This window comes from Rhipicephalus microplus, chromosome 2 (assembly GCF_043290135.1).
Source record: "Rhipicephalus microplus isolate Deutch F79 chromosome 2, USDA_Rmic, whole genome shotgun sequence".
Taxonomy (NCBI): domain Eukaryota; kingdom Metazoa; phylum Arthropoda; class Arachnida; order Ixodida; family Ixodidae; genus Rhipicephalus; species Rhipicephalus microplus.
Window position 1 is genome coordinate 236,115,342 of NC_134701.1, and position 27,975 is coordinate 236,143,316.

At 42.4% G+C, this 27,975-nt stretch overlaps 1 protein-coding gene across 2 annotated transcripts; it reads right to left on the minus strand.

Moving 5' to 3' along the window:
* On the minus strand, positions 1 to 27,946 carry LOC119170253 (spartin). Of its 2 annotated transcripts, XM_075877704.1 has the most exons (12): positions 27,666 to 27,946; positions 27,154 to 27,578; positions 22,306 to 22,540; positions 21,588 to 21,791; positions 11,946 to 12,140; positions 7,395 to 7,547; positions 6,493 to 6,583; positions 5,395 to 5,545; positions 4,169 to 4,253; positions 4,001 to 4,092; positions 2,306 to 2,425; positions 1 to 191 (listed from the first exon to the last, which is right to left on the minus strand). In XM_075877704.1, exons 2-12 carry the CDS (start codon positions 27,574 to 27,576, stop codon positions 96 to 98), a joined length of 1,845 nt encoding a protein of 614 aa, XP_075733819.1. In that variant the 5' UTR covers positions 27,577 to 27,578; positions 27,666 to 27,946; the 3' UTR covers positions 1 to 95. The 2 variants fall into 2 exon arrangements, with proteins under 2 accessions (XP_075733819.1, XP_037277268.1); XM_037421371.2 differs by lacking the exons at positions 1 to 191; positions 2,306 to 2,425; positions 4,001 to 4,092; positions 4,169 to 4,253 and adding an exon at positions 4,769 to 5,032 and having other exon boundaries at positions 27,666 to 27,945.
* Between the last annotated feature and the right edge of the window lie 29 nt (positions 27,947 to 27,975).

Here is a 27,975-nt window from a genome sequence, read left to right on the forward strand (position 1 = left end):
TTCTACCAGTATTATTACGACATTTACTTTTTTGCCAGGCAAATTTGTGCGTAAATATTGCGTTCTGTACAATTCTACTACGGCGAGCGTCATTCTCATGTGTTTTCAGCTTGTTGTCGCTGCTTCTTTTTCCTTTCTTGTTCCTGCTGAAGCTTCATCTCTTCATCAAGGCGTTCTTTTGCTCTGTACACCTAGGGGGCAATGAAATTGAGAAACCTGTATCATCAACTTCAATCGCCTGCACAATATCAAAAGGTAAGCAAATAAGGAGTGTACAATACAGATACACTTCATTCAACTTACCCCTGTAGTCAGAAATGCTCCTCGACTTTGAATTGACTTTCCACTGCCTTCAACGCAACACAAACGTGCTTCGAGCACACTGCTTTAGGCCTACCAAGGCAGCACAAACACACAAATGCGTTTCAAATGCGCTGCACTGACGAAGGTGGCAAGTCAAGTCCAAGTCAAGGAGCATTTCCGAATACGGAGGTTAATGTCTGTCAGAGCACCACGCAACACCAAGTCGGCCGTAATGTACTGCACTGCAATTCACAATCACAAATCATGTCGACCAGAAGGGGTATTGGGATTTGCCTTACTCTCAAGCAAGAGATCTGGACTATGCACTGCTGGCTTGTGCGCATTCCATATATCAAAGTGTGACAGCTCTCTAAAGGTATATGCACTACAGAAGCTCATATAGACTATATTAATCTCCATTCCTTTATCACAAATTCTCACATAGGCCAGATATATCGCTAACTCTGTTAATGCTTATCAATTAAAATAAATGATGGAGTTACTTCTACAGTGCTAAAGAAGCTGCTTCACTTATTGAATTTCATGTGATAATAAGCAAGTACCTAGGATAAAAAACAATAAAGGAATTATGGTAAGAAAAGCCTGTAATTGCAGAATTCAGAAAATTACAATATTGTTACATTCAGATTAAAGGTTTTGTCAAAATCTGCAATAAACATGACGAGTGATATCTGGAACACTTCCAAACAACATTCTTATAACTACTAAAGTTAGTGCAAGCGAGCAAGCTAAACTGGGAAAATTCGAATGATGAAATGGCCATGCATATGTGCCTCACTGGTGGTATTCTATTAAAACAATGCAAGAAAAGACAAGGCAGTTTTATGACATAACTATGCGTACCTATGGGGGAATCTGACTCTAGTGTCCATGTGTGCTTCTTCAGCGGTGCTTCAACCACAATGGAAATGATGGAAAGCACAGGCTTCGGATCTCATTCTGATGGATTACATTATTGAGATTTGTGGCCCTTGCTTGCAGAGCGCAAAACAAAGTCGTATGAAGTTTTTTCCAATTACAACTTCCTTGACTCTTGCATATGTAAAACTTATCGCAAGAAGTTTCACGAGAATTAAATGAAACCAGGACAAATTCAAGAAGCAAAGTAACATGCATTGCTCTGCACTTGTATTCTTGATTTGGCATATTGAAATATTGAATCAATATTTTTGCAACACTTGAAAACAAACACGCATGTTTTTTTCATGAAAGTATGCACCATCTCTTTGCGGCAATAAAATTACTGTATTCAGCGAGAAACACTAAACGTACTTTCTGCTGCGACACTAGGCGTGTCTGCCTGAGCACAGCAGTATGTACAATGTATCTCTTGCTCCGCTGTAAAACAGATTCATCACAGAGCAGATCTTTGTATTCGTGGCTTACACTCACGTTGAGGTATTCAGCGTTGGGGTATTCAGCAGAGCATGGCAGTGCTTTTTTTTTTTTTAATTTGTTCCTTCAATACTTTGAGACATAGCTACTCTGGGGGATCAGCTGCACATCCACTTCCCTTAGTTGCCATTTCGCAGCCAGGTTAACGGCAACTTGGCAAGAAGTGATTACATATATAAAAAGTGATCTATGGAGTTGCCTACATAGAATTTCAGACTCTACATCAGTCTGGTCCGGTGGGTGAACGACGCTTTGCTAAAACTGTCGAACGCAACCTGTGGAGCTGCAAATTCGTTGCAGCCGCACTCCAGTCATTTTCAACAACAAAGACACAACTTCAGTGTATTGCCTTGTAGATGACCTGTAGTAAACAATTCACTAGCTAATGCAATTTGATCAGAAGCCTATACTTCGCATCATTTTCATAGTGGTTGAAGTATTCCCCTCTATGCTATTGTATGAAGCTATGTATGCACATGTGAATTCTTACCATAAATAGTTTACTAAAAAAAGAAATGAGTAGCTCGCACAAACATGTGCTACTTATTAAGTGCAGACATTAAAACAAAGACAGAGAAAAACTTACTTTTGATTGAATGTAAAATGAGCCACCTTTCGACTTGTCATTCACTTCAAATAAGTGCTTGAAGTTCTTTTCCACCAGCTCGGGGTCAGCCTTGTCAACATTCAGAATTTGCATTGCCTCCTGTAAAAGAGAAAATGATCCACCCACAGCTGTGCTGAGCAACAAGAATATTTTTACTCGCAAAAGGACTACTAAAGCTAAGAGCAGCATCACCTAAGTCTAGGGTGCAACTTTTATACAGAAGTGCGCATGGTTGTTAGCTAGAAAAAATAACTCGTAGTTCTCAGCCACTTTTCAATAAGGCGATACAGCTGAGGACTAGACAACACTAAAATGTGTGCATGACTTAAATGATCAAGGGTAAAAGCTAGAACTGGTGTCCATTTTCCACAGCGTGCTTGCATTTTTTTTTTTTTTTCACATTTTATGCGAGTCTTATTGGCTGTGGAGCGACAGGGCAGGCGAGTGTTGTTAGGGATCATTTTCTGATAGGCATAATACTGCACACAGAACAGAGAGTATGTTTACATGCCTGGTGTTTCCCCACGCTTGTTTAAGCCGTTTCTTCAGTGCACCTAATTAAAGCTTGCAGGCCGACTAGCAGAACTTATTTACCTATTGGCCAAGTTTGATCAGCTTTTTTTTTGGTGGGGGGGTATTTTCTAAACTTATATAGTGTTGTCTATCTTGCGAAGTAGACACTAAACATTAAATGTTATTCTTAAATTTGCTGGCACGAGACACCATTGCCAATAAGAAAAATGTTCTCAAATTTCAAATACAGCATCGGGAGCAACACCCTCTGTGAAAAAACATATTTTAAATACGTAGGGGTGACAGTTACAAACAACTTAACTTGGCACCGTCATATTGAATCAGTTTGTTCCGAGTCATTAAAAAAACTTTGTTTTCGACTGAAGTTGCATAAAACACCGAAACACTTTAAGCTGCTTGCATACCAAATATATATTAGACCTAGACTGGAGACGTGGTTTGGAGCCCTCACCAAAAACAGTTACCAAATTAGCATGTATTCAGAGGCGTGCAGTACGGTTTGTGTGCTCTAGATATAGAAGGTGGTATTCAGTAACTGACATGTTCACTTCATGCAATTTAGAACCACTGGAAATTCGAAGACAAACAAAAACGTTATATCGTATAATGCAAAGGATATTAAAAATACCTAAAGACGAGCACATACGCCTTCCCGGAAAAAGTAGCGCTAGATTGAATCATGACGCCCCCTTAAACCTTTCAATGCTTGCACTGACATCTTTCGGAGGGCATTTTTTCCGGATGCTATAGAACAATGGAATCGTTTACCCCATCATGCTGTTAATAGTACCGATGTGCAATTTTTCGACGGAGAAATTGATGCTTATTTTGGTCATGGTTGAATTGAGCTACTGCCAATTTTGGTTTCTTGTGTGCAGTGCTATTTGAGTGCCAATTGTTTTGGTTTTCTGTTTGTACGTACTATTGTACTCCCTCGCTGTTATGACCCTCAAACGAGGGTAGACAGTATTATTAAATAAAAAACAATTTCGAGACCACAATCGCAGTGCTGGTACAAGCAGTTATATAACTTCCAGCTAAATGGCGCGCGCCTCAGGTGCTTCCACAGTGACTAAGCTTTTTACGGTGACGAAATAAGGCAGTTTTGATGCATTTAGCAGTGCAAATGTTGATACGTACCTGTACGCTCATGCCCAGCTTGACGCTTGCGGCTGCCCTCTGCGTAGTGTCGCCTCTCCCAGCGCTAGCTTGTTTCGCTGCAGCTTGGCTTGCTGAAAACAGTTACGCCGTGAGTAGTACACAAGGCCGAAAGTCGCCGAAACACGCGCAGTTGATGACCGAACTCACCGGCGTACTCCTGCTGCAAGGCACGCGCAAACGCCCTTGCAACCACTTGGGCTCCGACAACGATGACTTGCGCCAAATATCTCGCCTGCAGCAAGAGGAGACGATCAAGCACAACTTCGATATACTGCTCAGGACGACCTTTGCCAGAAAGGTGAAAGCACCACGGCGGGGCAAGTCATTAAACGATCGTTCAAGAAAGAAAAAAAGTTGACTGCACGGATAACATATACAAGGACATTACCATTTAGAAATCTCTGTAGAACCCGGTACCGATATGTCTGCGCCGATTCCACAAAAACCAAAGGATTTTGAAGAAAACAAGCTATGTCTTGTTACGAAGTCATGGTCGCCGAATGAGTGCTTATGGAGGTCGCCATGCTGGATTGATGTCGATGGCGACGGGCACGCTGAGATTCGCTAACCATGCACGAAAGTGATGCAATGCTAATGCGAGAGAACAATTGCGAATTTAATGATTTTGGACAGCTTCTTCTAGTTTAGAGGTACAGTTGCGCGACTATTTGAGCCTTGCTATCTAGCGACATCACGAACTGCCATCTCAAATGGCTACACTAGAAATAACAAAAGATTAGACAAGTGACCACTTTGGAATAGCATTTATTCATTTATTTATTTTTCAAAAAAATACATCTCTAAAACAGCCCGCACTGTCACATTGATTGTCTCATACATTCGTATTTGTCATATACAGTATACACATATCACTCCATATTTTAAGCACATGACTTTTTATGAAAGCACCAGTTTACCCAGTTGTGAGTTTACCCAGTGGTTGAGGTTTCAAAGGTCCGATAGGGAATCCTCCGAAACATCTTGTGCGTTCCCAGCTGCCTTCTGTTTCAGCTGAAGGGCAGAAGTGAAGCAACAAAGATATGACTAAAAGGCACATCACAGAGTGTGTAAGGCATTAAAGTTTTGCCAGGCAAAATCAAAACAGTGCAACGTCATTCATACACACTGCATTGGCACTCCACGAGACTCTTAAGACAACAAAACTTGCAGGGTGAATTATAACAGTTGCTCTTCAGGCCAACTAAAGAAAAAAAAATGTTGCTTTAGTTTTTCTTAAAGTTCACCTTTCCCATTTTAGCAGATGCGACACAAAAGGTGTAAAAGTAGAAGATTTTTTAAGACTTTTGCATTTCTAGGTTTTTGCGTAAAGCTGCACTTTCCCTAAAGTTTCCTTGTGCTTCAAGGCTGCTCACATATTCCTGAAGAATCGCCTTTCCAGTTTCTTTTGCAGTGCGTTTTGCGATCGGTTTCAACCCTATACCACGGAAAGCATAAGTGGCCATGGTGACATTGGTGACAGAGTTCATGGCATTGTCCACCACTTGTGCTGCATCTGTTCCATACCTGCGGAAAAACCAGAACACAACATGTGGTTTGTATAAGCTGAAACTGGCACATAATAGTTAATTTCTATAATGTACACAACACACAAGCTATATATGCTCTGAAATAAAACAATGACAAATCAAGACAGCACCGAAACAAGGTGTAAATTAAAATAAATGAGCTTACACGAAACCAGGTGCTCATCTCAGACATTCTCTCGTATGTATTACATTAATGCCTAAGCTCATCTTTAAGAAAATGGGGAGCTGTTCAATGGTGGGTGCTTTATCATTGTGCGATGATGTCATGTATGTACAAAATAACACATTTGCACCCTATAGCCACACTGACATATAAGGTTCTACATTTATCTTGAACAGCACTTAAACGGTTATGCATTACCACATAAAATTAATGATAAAAACAAATGCCACTTTACCTAAATTTACTTATACACCTAAACACCAGCTTTTTATCATTGTCACAACTTTCAAAACAGTACATCACCATGCTTAAAACAACTTTAAATAGTAACAATGCCATCAATAAGTAAGCCCTACACCTCAGTCACCAGTCTTGATTATTATAGCTTTCACTTTCACAAAATGCTAAATTCAGTGATTGATACTAACTTTTGCCTTTATAACCATGCCACATAAAGTGAGCATCACACTTTACCAGGGGCGTAGCCAGGGGGTGGCACACCGGGCACGTGCCCCCCCACCCCCAATTTTTTTTTTTTTTTTGCCATTGCATAGAAAGCGAAAAATGGCCATTTTAAGCGGGTGCCGCTTCTGAAAAAAAATGGTGCCCCCCCCCCCCTTTCCCCGAGAAAAATTTCTGGCTACGTGCCTGCCAAGTACCTTGGCCATTCTAGTGTCAACAAGCACTCTATAGCGTATGTGCTCCATATTGACATACAATAAAAATTCAATATTGAAATAAAGTAACAAGTCTGCCCTTACTTGTGGCCAACGACCTCAACAGTCTCATTGGCAAGGCTGGTAGCCAAAATCTTTGCTGCATTTTCCAAGCCAACATACACAGTTGACAAACCTGTACAATAGACAAAAAAAAAAAAGAAACGCGCAGCACATTTACGTTTTTAAGTGAACTCACTCGCAAACACAAATGGCAACTAAGTGATTAGTGGCTCTGACAGCCTAAGGCTACCCGAAGCTACGCACCAGGAGGGAGGCGAGGACCTCTGGATTAATTTTCATTGTGCTTTTTTTAAAGGGGACCCTGCTTTAGGCACAAGAGTGTTTCAACATCCCACACCCAGTGGAACTCCAGCAAGAATAAAACCAGCGGCTTCGTGTTCAAGTAGCACACCATGTACCATCATCCCCAAGTCAACACAGTGAGTACTTCAATGACAAACCCAAGTAATCCACTGCCCATAATAAGGCTGCACGTTTAATGCCTTGCTATATCATTTAGATGGGGTTCATTGCTAAAATACTCGAGTATGGAAACTGTCGCATACGTAAAAAAAAACACAAAGCAGTTAAGTTATTCCAGAGCCCTCCAATGCTGCAACTTTCGAAGCTCTTGTAAATGCTCTCCCTTAGTTTACTCACGAGACCACGAATTAGTTTTTTTGTCTATCATACAAGCCAGCAAAATCCTACTGTCACTACATCATAAAGCACAGGAAAGGCACATTCATGGCAGACTGTCTCTTAAGCGTGAGTCTCACAATTCGTACCCAATCGATTCAGCTGTGGTTTAACATCACACGCTACCTGTGCTTTTCTACAGAATAAAAGAAAAAGCCTCAGAACGTTGTGCTTCGCATAACGTTCCGAGGCTTTTCTCTGTGGTTCCGAGTCTGAGGACTGACTTTACATGCTTTTTAACTTGCCTACTATGCCACCCTTGGCAATGGTGAGTGCGCTCTGCACTTTGTCCCTGCTCGAGGAAGGCAGATCCGGTGGACCAGCGACGCAGTTTTCACAGGACACATTTGAGGCCACCATTTTCGCCACCTTCACCGTCAGCTCGCCCACCTTGTTGGCTGCAGTGAAACCAAATGACGCCTGGCTTGCATTTCACGTAGCTAGAAACTCTATAGCCATTAAAAAGCATGCCTGTATAAATAACTAAGGTAACCCTTTCAGTGCCAATTCCTATTTGCAGAATGCCGAAACTTTCCTAATCTATTTATGGAAAACAGTTGCATTATTCTACTTTGTGTTCTTTAGTTGTGCCCATAATGGGTGCTTTTCAGACAATAAAAATATTTTAGCAGGTTCTATGACAGTGACACTCCAGTTGTTTAGTACACATAGTACTCTACGTCAAGGCAGAAATATTTTGTTGCAACTAAAAATACATTGATGATAATTAACAAGAACACAGTCATTAAAATTTTAATTAACTTGAAGGCAGTTGTATATATTAAAGATTTATAGTGAATTCCAATATATAAAACAGCCGCCGATTGGAACCACCTTCCCTCTTCCGTTGTATCAATAACTGACCCTTTGTTATTCAAGACTGCAATTTCTCAGCAATGCTTGTAACTATACGCAGTTTCCAATATCTACTTTGTCTTGTATGTGCTTGAATTCTTATACATTTTTAGTTGACTTATGTTGCCTTCCTGATTTGCGCATCTGATACTTGTTTCTTTATTTTGTCTTTTTTTCTTGTGTGTTATATATGTTGTACCCACCCCCTCTGTAATGCCCTACGGGCCCTGAGGGTATTCTAATAAATAAATAAATAAATATGACCATTGTTTAGAAAGGGCAAATGTTGCATGTGATTAGAGATATTTATTGTCAAACTTTCAAAGTGAACTCAAAACCGATCAAGCCCGGCACGTAGGCAACGCAGCCTCTCCGTTCCGACATCAGTGGTGTTCCAGCGAGTTTCAGATTTGCAGCAATTTTTGTAGCAGGAAAACAGCTCTCTTGGAGCAGGTTTGGAGCTGAAGGAATTGCGTTTTAGAGTGGATCTTCAGCACACAAAATGGAGTTCGGCTTCACTTGAAGCAGTGCAACAGTTAGTCTGCAACCATTTGTGCATATTATTACTAATGTTTTGCCACAAAATGCTGGTCTAACACAGACAAGTACAAAAGAGAGAGAGAAAGAAAGACAAGAACAAAACTAAAAAACAAGCAGTGGAGGGTTTACACAATGCCACATGCAGGCTTCACAAACACATACAATGCGCATTGCTGTGAAGCATTAAAGGTGAGCATAGAACATACTGTTTCTGCAAGTGAAAGGCATCAAAACTTCATTCCTTCCTATATATCTACAGGGGAAGGAGGTGCACATCCTTACAGGAACCTCCCTGATAATACTCCCTTGGGTACCATTTGTAACTAGTACTTGTGTTCTCAAACTGCGTTCTCCAAAAAGAGTATTGTGATCCTACAAGTGCTGAAAGCAGTTTATTTCCCATTTACAGGTTATTATTTATAGAAATAATTTTGCACTGTACCTTCAACTTAACAATAAAGCAGTGGCTGATAAAGCCACTGCTTTATCAGCCATTGCTTTATCATTGCACAAACCATTGCTTTAAAGCAAGTGTCTTGCAGTGGCTTTATCAGCCACTGCGAGCCTCATCCACACTTCTATAGCCTGCGAAAAGAATGAAGCTCGTTCAGCGGCGGTGCTTCAGATTCGTCATAGCTCCTAAACGTATGTTTAGCAAACATCGGTGGCCGTGCTCAGCCCACTCGCAAGAACAGTTTGTGACAAATTAATGGTTAGGAATCCAATAGCTGCGCAACTTGAAAAAATTGTCTGGATTTTTTCGTTTGCAATTGACAGCTATTCAGCCATTGAAATGACATCAAGACAGACACACAAATAAAATATTTGTGGTTTACTGCAGTGCGTCGGCGTTTATATGGCTCAGTTTTTATGTGCTCTGGTTTACTCTTGCATTATGTCTATTTAACAATGATGACACGTCACAGGCGTTTCGATGCATGGGAGCAGCAATGACACCAATTTGTGCCTGACAAGTGCCGACGCATTTAAGCATTGCATTAGTGCTGAAGAACCTCGCAAAATGCAATTTACATGGAACACTTTATTTCGCAAAATTTGAAACTATTGCATGTTGGAACTGCCCTGTGGTTTCGGCATGTAAAACCAGATTACGCGTGAAAACGCCATATACAGCGTGCAGTGCCTAAAACGATCACGCTGCGTGGCCCGTGCACTAAACTACGATAGCCATAACAGCCTGGCAAAAAAAAAACACTTGTCTGTGTATTATCGGCAGTTCCCCAATAAAAGTGATGAGCTTACAGACTGAGGACAAAATGCCGAACCGTCAATGACTGAAGTCACACGCACACGCATTTTTTGGTTAGGCCAATTAAAATGAGGAAAAGCATCGGTGAAACAAAGGAGAGTGGATTGCTCAGCAATTTGAAAAAACTTAAAACTTAGTGTATTTGGCGCCAAGTCAAGAATACTTTCTTGCCAGAAATGCTACACTAGCGCAAAGGCAGGCGAAATATGAACCATAGTGCAGTTGGCACATGATGCACTGGAATGGGTGCAGTAAGGTGTAGAGAGCTATCGTCGTAGCAAAATGGTGAGAATGGCGCAGTTGGACAACCAGTAAGACACACAAAGGAAAAAAGTGCAAGAAATGGATGGTGCCACAATCAAATAGCCAAATTTAGAGACCAAGAAGACTTCTGCATATCTAATAAACCATAGCGATCACTGCAAGCATTGTTTTGCAGGGCACCAAGACAATACAGCTCCACACAACAAAAGGGCAGTGAATGTCGCCGAGGGATACACTTCATGGCGACTATCAGCTGTGGTGGCATACCATGCAAAGCGAAGAAATGTTTTCATTTTGAAGTGATATTCTTGAGCGATTGTCCTCAGCAACATCGCTTTCGCTACATTTTGTGCAGCTTGCCACCAAGTACGTCAAAATAGATGACCAAGAGCACTCTGAACACTGCATGAGGACAGCACGCTTGTCAGAACATCAGAAACTCTATCCACCATGCGCACCGAGGAGCCTAATGCAGAACCACAAGAAACCTTATTTAAAGTTACATTCCCAACAGCAAAAGCAACACGGCAATACAGTCAATGATAACTAATGGCCACTGCAACCACAATATACCATATCATGAAGAGGTAGGCCGAGAATACACTTTATGAAAATAGGGCTAGACTACAGGTAAAGAAATTGCTTTCTTTTAGCTCCATAATTGTATGTGCATCATTTTGATTGGCTATGAAACTAATACCGTAAAACGAAGCATTAAATTTTACACTAAGAAAAGGCCGTCAATGGCAAGCTTTGTCCGAAGCCAAAGCCAGCGAGAGGGAAAACTACAGCGTCGGTGTTCAATAACAAGAATATACAAGACCATAAGGTCGAGAGTGTGATTACCACTGTGCGGGTGGGTGTAGGGCACATCTTTTTTAATGTTCTATGATATATTTTACAATCGCAATAAATGCAGCAATCGCAAACTACTGCAATTTCCATAAATTTACCACTTGTCAAGCATGTAATTATCAGTGAAACATGTTTGAGGCCAAAAGAAAAATTCCAAAGTAAGTGGAAGCCTACTGAACACTTCAAGTACAACATGTTTGATCAAGTGAGCAAAACAGAGCAAGAATTAAAGGATTCAACTGAAGCTACGTCGCCACCTTTCGAGAAATCTCTTTAGATTCTGACCCTAAATTGATTGTTTTGCGTCAGCCTTTAGGAGGATAGTTTAATGGCCAATTGAAGTGTATTCTGGCTAAAAAAATTGACACCAATTAAAATATCATTCCCAAATTACCTAAAGTAAATTCACCACACCAACAGGCCTAATTACTTATCCAACCATACAAAAAGAAAATGACAAGATTAGAGCTGTGTATTAGTGTATTGTCCTAGTTCACTGCACAGGTAAATGTAAAGCAAGAAGAATGAAAATTTACATTGGAAAATATTAATTTGCTCAAAAGCTATGAACTTTCAATAACATACTTAAAATCAGGTCTTGAGAAAAACATTCACATTTTAAAAACATGCCCTTTTCAGTTTGAGGGCAGTGACCAAAAAAGGGACCGTAACCTTAGAGCAAAACCAAGTAAAAACGTGTACTTTTTCTGTGCCACAGTTATGAATTTTACACTGGCCACAAAAATATGGCTGTTTTTGTGCGACGAAAGAACGAGAGAAGGAATAAAGGGGGCGTATCCCTTTTCTTGTTCTTTTGGCACACAAAAAGAACTATACTTTTGTGGCCCGCGAAATCGCTAAACAACTAGCCCAGCAGAGAATACTTCGACAGTTCCGCATGTCTGAACAGTTCTAAAATGTTTTAAAACATGGGAACATAAATTAGTAGAAGAAACAAAAGGCAAATGTGAATTGACCTTAGAGCACCTTTTGAAATCTAGTAACCATTTACCAACAAGCTCAGTGACATTGCGAGCAGAGCCTGTGACAGTACGCAGGATCTCAAGCCCCTGCTTCACTCTGGGGTCCACTGCCAACGGCTGGGGGTCAGGCTTGAGGTACTCCTTGAGTCGTGCTGTGCCCATTTTGAGAGCTTCACCAGTCACCATGGCACCCTTGGTCAAGCCCTTGGACAAGGCCTCTGAGCCTGCAGAGACAGAACAAGGCGGCAATGAACGTGTCCAGGCAAGCACGAGCTGCAGTGTTAGCTAATTAGTTAAAACATGTCAGAATTAATGCTTGGGCATGTTAGTACAGTCAAACCCCTTTGTAAGAGACACTGACGTAAAATACAAATTGGTATAGGAGTCACCAATGTGGCTATATCAAAGTTGATATGTGGAGTTTAATGTCCCAAACCACTACATGATTATGAGAGATGCCGCAGTGGAGGGCTCGGGAAATTTCGACCACCTCGGGTTCTTTAACGTGCACCCAAATCTCAGCACAAGGGCCTGCAGCATTTCTTCCTTCATCAGAAACTCAAGCGCCGCAGCTGGGATTCTATACCGCGACGTGCGGGTCAGCTGCCGAGTACCTTAGCCACCGGACCACCGCGACGGGGCAGCACATCGAAATGAGTGTTGATAAGAAAACGCATAGGTGGTGCCCTGCTTATAAGAGACACCTCATACAAAAGACGACTGCTCCCCAATGCATGTCTCTTATAAAGGGGTTCAACTGTAGTAGTCAAACTGTCATATGCTAAGAAAGTGAGAAAAGCACTAACACAAACATGCAATGAGAAATTCCATACAAAAGTGGTGCTTCTGTCAGGGCAACAATATGCTTTCCTCACCAAGACAAGCCCCTTTGCTAATACAGTTAAAGTGATAATCCTTGTACAAAAATTTCTCGTTACAACCTTCCATGTCCATTGAAAATCTTCATGGAAGCCTCAGATTTGTGTTGCAGACATACCAGTCAGATTGATTGCATTTGCATGGTATAAATTTCAAATGCCTTTTCCGATTGGAAACACGCGTAAACTTGTGTTTGTGGCAAACATCACGGATTATACTACTATATACGACCTCAGAAGAAGTGAAATATGAATCTTCTAAATTAGTTAGCAATGAAAATTTCATTCAGTTGACATTTTCTGATTTCAACAACAGACGTCCAAATCAGTCTTTGGAAATGCACCACATGAGTAAGCATCTATGTACAAAATCCTGCACGAAATGTTGCTCATAATTATGACATCAGTGCAGCACAAACTGCGCGAGGAGAAAAGCTCAAGGGAACGTGTCAGATAAAAACAATTTTTTGCATACTAATAAATAACCATTTCACAACGATTATTTATTAGTAAACAAGAAAGTTCAAGAAAGAAAAATATGAGTGACGAGGCCTCTTTGAAATCCCCGCAATGAACGCCGCGATGCCATATACTTTGACGGTATCTACAACGCCCTACAGAGTTCCAACTCTGTAAAAGTAAGCACATTGTCTTTTGAGCAGGCCACAGGCTCAACAATCCAAATTTCAGGAAATTTCGCTCAGCCAACCTCGCAAAAAACATGAAAAAGTGACTTGGAAACCCATGGCACTGTATGCAGAGATTTCGACATGAAATTGTAAAATTGAACGATTTTGACTGTCTCTAGTAAAAATAAGCATAGGATAGCGAAATTGATGCCATTGTACTTCTCAGAGGACAATTTATCAATCTAAAGCGATTTGTCTTACATTAGCGTCCCTGAGCACGGCTACTCGATCTCCCCCCTTCGGTGCGGCCTGCCGAACGCTTCTTTCCGCCTGCGAGAGCGCTACTTCCCTTTCAATTTGCTGCATCGGCTATGGCACTCGCTATCGGCGACGGAGGTGTTCCTACCACAGCTCCCTTGAGCCAGAGTGAGCTATCTGCGCCGGTAGTCTCACGCCTTTCTGATCAGTGCTTTGTCATGCTTCACTTCGAGATGCTCTCATGAACAAGCTGCATCACTTCTGCCGATTAGTGGCCGATGAACGAGTGACACATATTAGTGAAAGAAATATGACGAACACAGGAAAGAGGACAACCCTGACGGCAGGGGTTAGATGCATGTACTGTGCGATGTCACTGCGGGTTAAACAAGACCAGATGGTTGACAATTTCTTAAGCCCTCCACTTCGGCGTGGCTCATAATGATATCGAGGTTCTTGCACGTAAAACCCAAAATAATAATATTATTAAGAAGGAGAATTTTTATTGTATCTGTATCGTTCATTCGCTGTAATATAGACTTTTCTTATGAGCTAATTGAGAGTGACATGCAAATTTAGAGCTGAACAATGACAATAGTGGGCTATATATGTAGATTTTCACTGCAGTATAGAAATTGAAGTGTTTTGGTGACATGGGCACGTAGGCAAAAAAAGCAGGCCCAACGATACTGTCAGTAGCAAAAAACTAAGCTTTCTTCAGTTTCTATAAAAAAGAAAGAAAGAAAAACTCCACATATGTATTAGTGTGTGCCATGAGACCACTGCATAAAGTGCATGAAGTGATGAAATGTCCAATATTCTTGCATCAATATGTAGGAGACTATTACGAACATTAACTAGCCCAACAATTTTCAGAGGTAGGTGGTTCTCCGTTCATGTGCTCCATTAGATTCACACGGCGAGTTTGGCTGTCCGATTGGAGCAATGAGAAAGCACAAGACCCTCGTATTGCTCTGACTAGTATGACCAGAGACGTAAGCAGAAATATTTTTCGGGGGAAGGGTGGGCGGGCACCTTTTTAAAATGGTCATTATTCACTCTGTATGCCACGACAAAAATTATAGGTGGATGTGGCACGGGCCTGGTGTACCACCCCCTGGCTACGCCACTGCGTACGGCAACTCAACATTGCATCCCCCCCCCCCATTGTGAATAACTAAAACGTACAGATTCCAAATCCCGTAAGAACTAGACAGCTGAGGTTAATGTGTATTTTATTTATAATCGTACACTGTGAGATTATTTATTTGCAAGTCATCATATATTTATTTCCACGACATACATCTAGGTATAATGTGAATCTGACAATTACCAGTAATGATTCTTCGAAAATAGTCTCACATACACATCATTTATTACTCAAGCTTTACGAGATTTCAGAAAAAGAAAGGTTTGCAGAAAAGTGGCTCCCGAAAAACTCCGAAGTATGTTTTCTACTAATGAGCTGCTAAAACACACACCCCCACCCCCCCAACCATTGGCCAGGATTGGGCTCAGTAGCTTCTTGATACAGAGTGTGGACTTTTCAACCTGACAGCAGTCTGGAAGAACAAAATGGCATCCCATGCTGAATGCAGGACAAAGAATAGGACTGTCACAAAATAAAAATAGGGAGTGTGAGTGGGATTATACCTTCACGCAATGCAGTGCGAACAGCTGCACGGGCGGTTACCTCGCCGAGGTGCAGCACCATCGGATCCTGTCGTGGCCGGTCAGTCAACTTTTGCTTTCATGCGCAAAGTTTCGTTCGGAAGACGCCTCGGCAGGCCGCACCAATGGGAGGAGATCAAGCGGCCGTGCCCTGAGCACACACAAGTACTATACTACTAGGCCTAGCAGCTTTTATGAACTGATGCAATGTGTATCATTATTATGGCTTGCCAATAATAAACAGTCATTCTCCCTCACAACAGCGCAGTAATTTAAAGGACGAAGGTCAGTGCAATTTTCACAATAACTAAGTGCATTTTGTCGTCGCTGTAACATACAATGTTTACTTGAACATGATGCTTTCCACCACATCCAGCCATCGGTGCCTTCACACACGATTATGAATGGAGAGCGCGAAAAGAAATCCTCTTAAGTAGGTATTGACAAGACATATCACAGCCGAGATAGCCTGCAGCACAGAGCAAGAATTTTCGAGGAGACAAAACTGCGCTTGTTCGGGCACTATGAAAAAGTGACGAAATCGGGCACAGCACTTGCAGGGCCTCTGTCATGAAACTCCGCTAGCGAAGAAGGAAAAAAAAAGTGCACACCGTTCTCACCGCATTTTCGTTCAAGTCCGATCCACGCCAATTTGCCGTTCACGCTTCAAGTCTAAGCTGGTGTGTTTAGTGTGTCCTCGCCAGCTCAAAATTTCACAAACAGTGCCAGCATCAGCATCGTTGGTTGCAAGTGAAAAATTTACACTGTTCATGACCACTAAGTCAAGATGCAAATAAAATGAGCGGGCATTTTCTTACCATGAGCCACCAAAGTATCTGTCCTTGCGTGCTTTCCGCAATTTATGTCTGGTTCAGTTCTCTCTTTTTTTCTGTCTATCTGTGTGTGCATGTCATCGAACAGCTGACAAGTAGTTGAGCCAGCGCGGAAAGATTGAAGGCACGGCCTCTGGTAACAACACTGGGCTTTTCGCTTCCAAAACTTCGCCATCAAAGTCATCCCAATAGCACCGCACGTCTATGTCTCTGTTCGAGGAGTGCTTCTCACAAACATAGTCACAAGGCATAATCTCTCAGTCTTTCCTTGGTATGGCACTAGACAATGCTTCCAACCTCACTGAGCTACTAGAAACTGAGGGCAATTAGTACCTTCTCCTAGCAGGAAGCCTACCCGCTGTTGCAGTGCTGCACAGCACCCATCTGCCGCATTCTAAAGAACCACTGGTCCATGGTGTAAGAATGATCAGGTGTTGACACTGAGTGCGCCTGAGTGCCTAGATAATGTTCGGTCTCACGGGCGTACTCTGCTGTTAGCAGTCGAATGGCACCGCGGCCAACATACTCAATGAAGCTCTGCTGAAATTCCTCTGCCTGCCCAACGTCATCGTTCCTAGTGGCTTGACTAACACTCAAAGCGCGAAGGAAATCGGCCATTTCAGACTAAAAGATTAAGCTTGACCAGATTTAAGGATTAATTAACATGAAAATTCCTTGTGCAGGCTGTGAACATCGTCAACACGGAGCGATCAAGGAGTACTGAAAGCTACGTTGTACTCGCCTACACTTGAATTTTTGTCTGTTCACAGCGTTCCTCGATGCAAAGAAAAACAATTGAAAGAACGCTAACCAGCGTGATGTTACTCCATCAAAATATTTCCCCGCGAAAAAATATGCAAGAAACTCCCACGTTCTTAGATGCAGGTGCATGATAAACAGCCCTGGATGGTCAAAATTAGTCAGAAGCTCCCGACTACGGGGTACGTCATAACCAAACCGTGCTTTTGACACGTAAACCCCCAGTAATAATTATTACCCCTCTATCAAAAGAGCATAGTTACTGCAGCAGAAATGTATTTAATGCGTATTGCAGCTTTCATTTGCACAGGAAATCGTTGAACCATAGTTGCGCTTGTTCCATGTGAACGCAATATAGATACACTCAAACCTCGTTATAACGTAATGGGATATAATAAAATAATGGATATAACGAAGTAAATGAGATTCCCCTTGAAAGTGCCATTGAGAACTATGATTTTTTAGCCTCGTAGAAATAAAGTAAAATTGACCGATAAATGAATATAAGGAACTAAATTAGTCTATCAAATAGTTTATCAAAAAAAAAACTATTGTAGTGGGTTAAGTATATCGTTTTCTGCGGAGTTTGACGCTCGTTCAGCACGGCTCTTTCAAAACTACCGCGCCAACCTTACAGCCACGCTACGTGCAGCTGAAAGAGCTGTCCTTTTCACACAGCCAGTGGAGAGGATTGAGGAAGTGCTCAGCGGGTCACATGACCAACAAGCGGCGCCGCAGTGCAAAGCGATTTCCTCTCTGCACCCTAAAGGGACATTAAAGTCAACTATTAAGACGACGTTGATTATTTAAATGGCGGTCCAGAAACCTCGTAGTGTTACTTTTGTGCCAAGCAAGGGCCTATTTTGAAAAAAAATCACATTTTAGTGCTCCGCATCGGGTTAGCGCACTTTAAATTAACCGCCTCAAGAAGCGGACCGTCTCACGTCACTGTTGCCATGCACAACGTTGCCCGGCTTTACTGCGCTAGTAGCAGCAGACTGCAAGCAGCAGGAGCCACAACTGCAACAACGGCCATTGATTAATTTCCCACCATTGGCTTCGAGATTGCAGATGCTTTTGTTTCAACTGTGCCCCACTAGATGGCATCACCTGTCTCGTGTAACCACACAAAAATTGAATTTTTTAACCACTCACGCCATTTCCCATAGTAAGGAGCGGCAACTCTTTTTTTCATGAATCAAACAGAAACGAACAAACAGCATTTTATCGAGTCTGCTAACGGAACGTTCTTTATTTAGTGCAGTTAGGTTGATTACTAGTGATTAATTGTAGGCGGTCTGTCTGATGTCATTAGGATCATTTTGAAAACGTCCTACCGCGGCGCTTGCGTTCTTGTGCATTTACATTAATATCTCGTTAAGTAGGGCTATGTTGCTGATAATATTGCCGTTTTAGATGTTGTCATACATAGCGCTTTCACTCCGACGTAAATTCTTGTTTGCCTATAGTGTCCCTTTGAAGACGACAGCAACAACTGCGTTTCCGCTGCTACTCTCTGCACAGAGAAAGGAGAACCCCCTGCGACAGTTTTTTTTTTTCCCTCTCCGCGCACGGCCTTGAAAGGAGAAGAGTCTCTACGTGCAGAGACGGAAAAGGGAGAAGCCTGGCACAGGCGCCTCGCACATCGACATTTGAGAGAGAGCAAATAATTCGCCACAGTCTTTTCTTTCCTTTTCTTCTTTTCCTTTCTTGCGCGCAGCGTTGAGAGGTGCCGCTGCGGGATTGGGCATGGTGCTAAGAGCATATTCGGAGTGTTGTATGTTCGAATTGACCGTCGCAAGTGCTTGCGTGTTCGAATTACAGGCCGTTTATGCCCATTGGAATACACATAGCTTTGACATTGCTTTGAATTAAGCGTCTTCGAATTAATGAGGCTCGACCGTGTTTATTTTCCGTCGCATGCGTGGTCGCGTAGCGGTACATCGGGCCACGAGACGGTTTCTTTCTTTAAATGCCTATATATAGGTGTGCGCCCATGTGAGCATACATTGCCACAAACTGTTGTAATCGATATAACAAAATAATGAATATAACGAATTGATTGTGGCTCCCCTTCAATGTCGTTATCACAAAGTTTGAGTGTAAATATTTGAATGCACAATTATTCCATATCCAGCACACAGAGCAATGGAGTTATTCCGCAAGATATATAAATATTTGAACCACCCAAGTATTTCATAAACAGCACACTAAAGCAATGCGGTTAGTATTCATGGTTAGATGTTACTATGAGAATTCGCATATTTATGCCAACGATCACTTTCAGATGGCACTTTGAAGAGAGGTACACGCTCCGCACAAGCTCGATAGCCAAAACGACAGCTCAGCACAAAACAAGCTCTACCAAATTCAGGAACTTCTCAGCGATTTAATGTCACCTTTATTGATAGAACAACATTAAATACACACGAACAACATTAAATACACACGAACAAAAAAAGAAACCTGGCTTCAAAACAGCGTGGTCACACATGCTAACAAAAAGATTGGCAGCATGCATGCTTCTGCCGTCCATGCTGCCGAGACGGCTGACCCCGTTTGTCATAGCACCATTTAAGAAGGCACGGATGAAGCTGCTAAATAACTGATAATGGTCCGAACATTATCTGGACGAGCTGGGATTGCACTTCTAAATGCGTTGCGGGGAGAGTTTTAGCACCTGTATATCTTACACCGAGCACTGGTCGAAATGTTCAAACCACTCTCCTTCGTGGCGTCGTGAAAAGCGCGCAGACACCGCAAAGTCGGTTGAGTCGCCGCAAAGTGAGGAAGCCAGTGAGAGAGCGAAGATTGCAAAGAGATTTGCAACAACTTGTTGGGAGCTTTCCCTCGCAAGGCCACCTATGCATGCGCATGCACAACATGCGAGTGAGAACAGAGGGCGCATGAATGTGCATGTGGCAGACGTCGCCTGTTTTGGCACCACTCAGCTGCTCGTTTCAAGCGCTGTATAACCTATGATTCTGACAGTACAATGAGTAACTGCAACCAAAATATCTGTCACATCTACAGATTGATGTTACAGACAGAAACCTGAAAAATTTTACCATCTGCAAGGCGCTATGACGATTTTATGCGTCGCTCCATAGAAGCCCATGTAAAAGATGCCGAAAGCTTCGGCATAAACTGAATTCCTCCATGATGCTATCCCATCGCCCTTGTGCGCTGCCGCGTCCTGGGAGTTGCCCCTCCTCAAAAATTCTCGCTCCGTGGCCTGCGAGTTCAATTTTTGAGAGCATGCATACGACATCTGCCAAATCTCGACAGAGTGTAGCCTGATAGGCAATTTAAATTAATTTTGAAGTTCACGCATGTGTTCCAGAGCTATATGCTGCACCTTGCGACACTGAAATCATCTAAGTCGACCCTAGACTTCCGAGACATTATCACCGAGGCCAATCCCCAAAGCAGCGCAGCCAGAACAATGATGTAGTAGTCGCCACTGCCGTTTGGCCGGGCTTGCGTCAGCAAGCTACTGTTTGGCTGCTCAAGAGTATGTACCCGCAGTGAACATGTTGAAGCCTCAAGAATGTCATTGTCCCGATATGACAATACATAATGAAGACGATGACAATTACTGCAACGACATCGCACAGCACATGCAGCAAAATGCGAGCGCATGATGCAGGCAGTGTAGAAGTGCATTACAGCTCTGAGTACAGTTTCACACAATAGAGTGTGTTTGTTGCATCCAGTGGCTTTCCATTCTCGGAGCTTTTCTATATCAAAACTGAAACTGGTTGGTAATAAATAGACTGTAACTGATTCTCTCTAACACTCTGTAGCAAGCAATGTGTCATATTATGACTAATAGCGCCTAGTAATATATGGCAGCAAAAAAAAAAAGAAAGAAAATGCCAAACAAAAATCGTCAGTACCCTCTTAACTGGTACTAAGGACATAAATATGATGTGCTCTTTCTCTACTTCATTGTTATTTTTTTTTTCTCTCTCTTGTTTGCAAAATACAGATGCACATAGACTTTTGAAAATGATGCATTAAAACTAGAGTATCTTTTACTTCAGTTGGATTCAACTTTTAAAGTCCATAGCATTTTCTCCTCAAAAAGGATGCACACAAGCCTGCGCCAATGGGTGCGCACTCCGGACTGACACCATAAGCCAGACTGCCATTGACTTCACCTTCAGAGAACTTTGCCGAGTAGGATCATTTCTTTCATCACAAGAGCAATGAACGTCTGCAGTTCAGCAGTCTGGATTAGGCCACTCCGGATTTCTCAAGTTGTATCCAGCTATAGTCGCAAAGACTACATGTACGCAATGCACACCAGTAAACTTCAGAAAAACATGCAATTGTGTGACAGTTAATTACAGTGCAAAGTAATACTTGGCAAGGGGGGCAGAAGAGGCTCTTAAACTAGAAGTAGGTGTAATTCACAAACTAACAAGCCCAACAGCATAGATTTTTCAATGCAGTGCATTCAGTGAAGCTATGATTGGAAAAAAAAAAAAGATTATCCTATATATGAAACCATGAATGATACTTAAATGGGGTTCTTTAGTGTACTGAGGTTCAACTGCATCAGTTCCATAAGCTTAACAATAAATTCTTACATAATGTTCAAATAACCAAAATAAGTAGAGGAGGGCTCAAGTACACACCTGCTACAATGGTGTCGGAAACCTGCTGGCTGAAAGAAGTAGACCGACGAAACCGGCTCAAGAAAGATTCTGGGTCACACTTTGTGAAGCATGAGTCATCAAGGACTTCTATCTTCATGGCAGTAAGCTCTTCCATGAGAGACTCAAAAAGCGAGATCATCTCGGCAGGCAGGTCGGCAGGAAGCAGGACTCCTACAGATGCACCTGTGCAAAAGACCATAACCTTGATAAAACATGGATACTCTAGCCCGAGAATTGCACTTTCAGTATGCTATGTGGAAAGAAAAAAAATTTTATGGCATGGTCTCGTCAACAATAAATAAATAAATAAATAAACAATAAAGGTAGTGTGATAAGCATGAACAGAAAAAAAACTGCTTTTAACATGTCCTTTTACTCAATAATGTTAACAATACATACGGAACTGTGAAGTAATGAAAAATTTTGGTTCTCAAAAGATATAATACAGAAGAAATCACTACAGAGTGCATCCGGAATGCATGTGGCCAAGATGCCATGCTCTGCCATTGAGACATCACATATTTATTTTGTGCTATGGAACATTTTAATGAAGTAATTTTTTATCTGCTGACATCTATAACCTTTTGACAATGTCAACTTTGATCTTTGCAGAGCTATAACACCTTTCACTGCCCTTTGTCACAGCAGTTTTCGAAAAGACTACATAACAGAGCAAGACTGGCTTCAAATTTCTTACTCGATTCTTTCAGGGGTGCATCTATATTGGGAAAGAGGTAGGCTCCAAAGCCCGACTTCAAGGCCGGGGACTGTTTGGGTACCAAGGGGTAAATCCATGAGCCCACTTGTAGCCATGGCAGTGGGGCTTTCTCATCAGGAAACATGGCGTCCTGTCTGCCCGGCAAACGGTATACATGGAGATCGGTTGGCTCAGGTGGTGCCTCAACCCCTCCTCCAGCAGAGACATAGAAGATCTGGGGTGAACATGAGTTGGGAACAACTTTAAAATATGGTGCACTGCTGTCAGCAGTTAGGGCTGACATCACTGCGGCCGTCATCTTAGGATATTAGCACTTCGAGAAGCTGTATGGGCATGATAAATGCAACAGCACTACAGATATGCTTTGTGCCAAGAGGCAAAATAAAATACCTAAATCTTCCAAACAGCTGCCACTGTCAAGTACAAAGCATTGAATGCATGATAATGTGCACCGGTGTAACTCTGGCTGCAATTTCTGGGTACTACCACAATGAGAAGCCATGGTATCACTAGAGAACTATCCATGAAAACATATGTAAATTACCTAAAGGTTTGTGCAACAAAACTTTCCTTTGAATAAGTTATTAGTAGCACATACTGCCGAAGAAATTATGGTAATCTTTACGGCTTGTATAGACCAATTTCAAAAAGTGCTTCAGCAGGTGTTGCTTGGCATGATGCGATTGTAATGTTTATGGTTAGACTGCAGAGATAGCACACACACCCAGGCAAATGGACACAACATGAAACGAGCACAAGGTCTGCACATGTTTTTCCATTACTGCGACTGTATTCCTGCATGTGAGTGCCCTCTCAACAGTGCACCCTCATACAGCCACACGCAAGTTTCCTTTAACAGTGAAACAACCAATGCAGTCAACCACAAAATGTCATGAATCACGCAAGCGCGTGTCAAACTGCCTGTTCGTGCCACATAACGGTGCGCCACAAACCATCGACCGCAGCACTAGGCTGGAAATGGGTCTTCTTGTTATTCATTGGTAAATCAATTTTCTACTGCCACGAAGCGCAGTGTTAGTTCATTGTTTTCATGCAAAGCGCTTGCCTACAGTACAACAGTTTTTTTTTTGTTTTTTATAGCAGAGTCAATGCTGTCACGGCATGCTTTGAACAGTGTGCCGTTGGATAGATATCACTTTGTGTAAGAGGTTGAGACTGATAACAGTTATGCTGATAGACTTCTCGCATGAGAGAAGCTTTCACTTTTTGAAGCGAGCATCGCTTTAATATAAGGGAATGGTGGAAAATATTGGTGGCCAGTGGGAAAATAGCAAGGCCATCGATTAAGGAATGGATGGATCTTGGGCGTAGTGCTGTTGCTGCTTGCCGCTGATGTAATGAAAATGTTGCAAAAAGGCCCTTGGCCATGAACTCGCATGGTCCATAAAAACAACAAATAGCATTGCCACTACAAAATTAACAAAACAAAAAAAGCACAGAGATTACCTCTTTCATTAACACGCTTATTCAAATCGATCACTGGCGATTTATGCTGTAGATTGTAGATTTTGGCATGTTGAATTTGTTTCTCGTACACCCAGTACTATTGGGTAGTGAACCCAGCCACTCAATTTAAAGAATCAATTTGAATTTGCCATTTTTGACTGCATAGTGATTTTTGACAGACCTTTGAGCAAACCAATATGCCTTTATTGGAAAAATGCACTTAGCTAATTAAGTTGACAAAAGTGCGTGCCCCTCGTGGTTATGCTACAGTAACAACAAAGTTTTGTGGTTAAAAGTACCTTCGGTAGTAAACATCAAATTAGGCTGTCAGCTTCACAATCTGACGGTGTTGAGCAGTAATAATTGCCAGAAATTTATGCCAGCTATTCATAGAGAGATGTTGTTAAGAGTCAGAAAAACGTGTTCTATAAAAGAATACTGCCGAAGGTCCGCCGCACGTATAATGTACATAGGTGGCTTTTTCAGCCAGTTTCTAGCAGCTCTGGTTTAGCTTGTATTTGTCACTAGTTGCTACTATGGCATTGTCGTCATGCGTGCAAGGGTACTCACCTGCACTGCAAAAAACAATGTCTTGCAAAAAAACACTCTCTTGCAACCACACCTGAATTGAGTGAGTACGAACTTAGACTCTGAGAATGACAGCACCTCAGCTCCAAGTTTTGTGGCGACAATGTTTTGTGTCAGCCTTAGAGATCTGCAGCCGTTCATCGGTTTGTTTTGCTTAAGACCTCAAATTGTCTCCTCCACTGCAAGTGCCTAGCTGCTAACCTCTGTGCACTGTCTTATAGCTACTCTGGTTACGTGCGAAGTCCATCCGTCGCTGGGGCACAGTGTGCTAGCGCTGGCTGCAGAGCTACTCACAACAAGGCCACCGGAGCACATATTGGCCCCGACCACGGAGCAGCGCGAAAAGTCTTAGAACTGCGCACAGTATTGTTTTTATTTTTATTAGGATGTGCAAAAATGCAAAGGAATATGCTTGAATGCATATATTGAAACGCCAACGTACACAGAGTAAGAAAGCCTGACGGAAAGAAGTGATGCTATATGAAATAGCGGAGCTCATTGGACATTTGATTTATAGAGAGATTATTCACTTCGCCGTTAATCTATATAGGAACAGCTGCAGGCTCTCATCACAAAGAACGTAAAGTTACCGAGAAGGTGTTCGAGTTCACTTGTGTCTCACAAAAAACACGCCAGGCCTGTGCGGAAGGTGCAGCGCTGTCACAGCGAAAGCTAGAAGAGTGGCCTTTCAAAGCCTTTTATAAACACTTATTGGATAACTGCTGCAAGCACACTTGCTTGATGCCCGCTACAGCATTAATAATAAAAAATTTAGGGTACTAGGCCGGCATTCGCTACGCTATTTCTCATCATTCTTTTGAGAAGCATGGTATCTGCTAAACTATTGCGAGGAATTTTGTGCCAATTGTTCATGCAGTGGCTGACGAGGATGAGAAAGTGGATATGCATCACAGTTAATAGCTGAACAAAAACAAGCTTTTGTAATGAAAGAATGAAGGGTTCACTGCTCGAACCCTTCAATACGCTATTCGCTTTGTGCGACGACTGTATGATCTTTCGCTGTTTTAAGACTCTTTATAAGTCGTGTTAACATGATTGCTTTCCCGACATCAAGCCTACCTAAGGCAAGTTTGCCGTCCCAAGCACCGGCGTGACTCAGTAGAATAATACTGGGCTTGCACCCAGTGGACCCGGTTTGAGCCCCACTGTGTAATTGGTACTAGGTTTTTTTTACAATTTCGTTTGATGTGGTTATGGACACTGGCGGCAGTGGACAACTACGGCGCTGTGCGGGACCCGAGTTGTGATCCCATAACAGCTTTCGCTTTAAAATAATGCTTCACCGCATGGCACGAGCAATGAAGCAGCACCTCGGTTCCAATTTTCTCTGTGCATGGGAATGGAAACATTTTGTACAACATTTATTATTTTTTGTACTGTTTCTACATCATTTTTCTTCAAAATGTATATTCTAATTTTTTTTAAATATTTTTACACATATAGTGTTTTCTATTGCACTGTTTACTAACTGGCTACCAAAAATTACACACTTTTCAAATTTTTATTGATTATAAAATATTTTTGTTACTGTACAACAGATACTTTTTAAAAAAAGCATTTAATTGCACAAAATTTAATATAATGCATTGCGTGCTGGAGTACTTTTCAAACTGGCAAGAACTATCTTCCCGGGACATACACAGAATAACCATTTTGGAGATGTATGTTTTAAGGGTCATGTTTCCATTGCAACAAAAGTTTTTTGCCCATGCTTACTTGTCTAAATTCAGTTGATCATTTCCCATTTTCACCCGACACTAACAATTTGCTGTTTCACACAATTACACTCCTTGCAGGGACGTGGTGAGGATTTTAAATTAAGAAGGGCCGGGGGGGGGGGGGGGGGGGGGGTTCGAGCCATTTATCTACAGCGGGTGTATGTTTAGAGAACACTAGGTCAGAATTCAGTCAAACTGCCTGAACTCGTTAGTGTGTTTTATAGAAAGAGAGAAGTTTAAACTACCTGCCAGAGCAGCAGGAATATTCTGCTTTTTCTTGTCACATGGTTCTTAAAGTCTTAATGCTGACTGCATGTTACAGAAATATTGTTAGTTTAATTTTTAAATGCACCTGTGCTCAACAAATCTAGGTCCATGATGAAACAAGCGCAAAAATACACACACTCAGAGAGGACACAGACAAGCGCTTCCTAGCAACTGAAAAGTTTATTTCGAAGCGAACACCAATAAATACATCACACACATGTACGTCATTCCCGGGAATGACGTACATGCGTGTGATGCATTTATTAGTGCTTGCTTCGAAATAAAATTTTCAGTTGCTAGGAAGCGCTTGTCTGTGTCCTCTCCGAGTGTGTGTATTTTAGCGCTTGTTTCATCATGAACCTTTACCAACACGCCCAACTGGCAGTCATCCTAAGTCTAGGTCGTTGATTTTTATGAACCATTATATACTGCTGACATTTCACTTGAACTAGATGAAGCTTAAATACGTGTGTGCGAGTGTGTACGCTTAAAAACTGGGGGGACGCTTACAAACTGAAAATTTTCAGGGGGAGGGGGGGGGGGATCAGACTTCTTACACCTATGACATCGTACTACACTTTAACTCAGTGGTAAATCTGCAATAGTTTGCCGATATGACGTTAAATCATTCGATTTCGAAGACTAAACCATTCCTGGCTTTTTGCGACACAGTTTGCTTATCTATAACACATCGAATGTTTAAATTCACTCAACATTCTGTCGATTTGCACTTAAAGATCTAAGCCCAAGGCTCGCTTCATCGTACCTGAACACCAGACTCGATACAGAATAGCTCTTCCGCTTCTCTCCTCGGTGGGTGGGCAGTATTCGCGCTGGTCGCCTCGTCGTATGTGGGTGGCCTGTCGGCATACAGAGGCGCTCCGCCGGCTGCTTCGATGGCGATAAGCCGAAACTCAACCTCGTCCTTAATGTGTCGCATCTTTCGCTGCATGCTGCGTGCCTTGACCCACTGCGGACCCTTGCAACTCGGGTGGTCGACGTAGGGGCTTAAGCCGTTGGCTAACTTTTCGAGCGCCTTGTAGTACATCTCGGTCGCGAGGGCGTTTTCGCCTTTTTCTTCGTAGCTGAGTCCCTGAGACACGTACAGGAAGGCCTCATCGTGGTTGGTCTCGATGGTTTGCATAATGCCGTCGATATTACTCGTGGCCGCCGGGTTCTGCTCTGCCATGGCTAGAGTGAGAAACGAAAACACTTATTAGCAAAGCCTGAAAACGTGACAACCCTGCAAGTCGGCGCGAGAACAGCATTCAAAAGCACCTTCGCACGGCCTATTTTCCAGGGAACACACCGTCTCACCAGGGAACGCGGTCTCACTTGGTGTGCGGGTAACCGGCACACGTTGCTATATATACACGCTACTTAGAAAGTAGATTATATCAGATAGCCCCACTAACGCAAGGCCGGGTGGCACAGGGCCAAATCAGAGGCTTTTCAGCTGATCGCGCGCCACGCGGCCAGCAAATGCGCGTCATCTCACGTCGAACAGCCGCCCTCGCCGCCCTCGACTTCGAACGTGGCCCACAGATGTGTGGCCTCCATGACTGGCGACAGTAGCCCCAACCCCACT

What these genes read in the sequence shown, in the direction of transcription:
- LOC119170253 (XM_075877704.1), bottom strand. Translation starts at nt 27,576, where the DNA reads ATGGCAGAGCAGAACCCGGCGGCCACGAGTAATATCGACGGCATTATG. An exon ending in TGCCAAGGGTGGCATAGTAG is followed by an intron (nt 6,584 to 7,394) that starts GCAAGTTAAAAA and finishes TCTATTGTACAG; the next exon opens with GTTTGTCAACTGTGTATGTT. An exon ending in CATTTTACATTCAATCAAAA is followed by an intron (nt 192 to 2,305) that starts GTAAGTTTTTCT and finishes ATTGCCCCCTAG; the next exon opens with GTGTACAGAGCAAAAGAACG.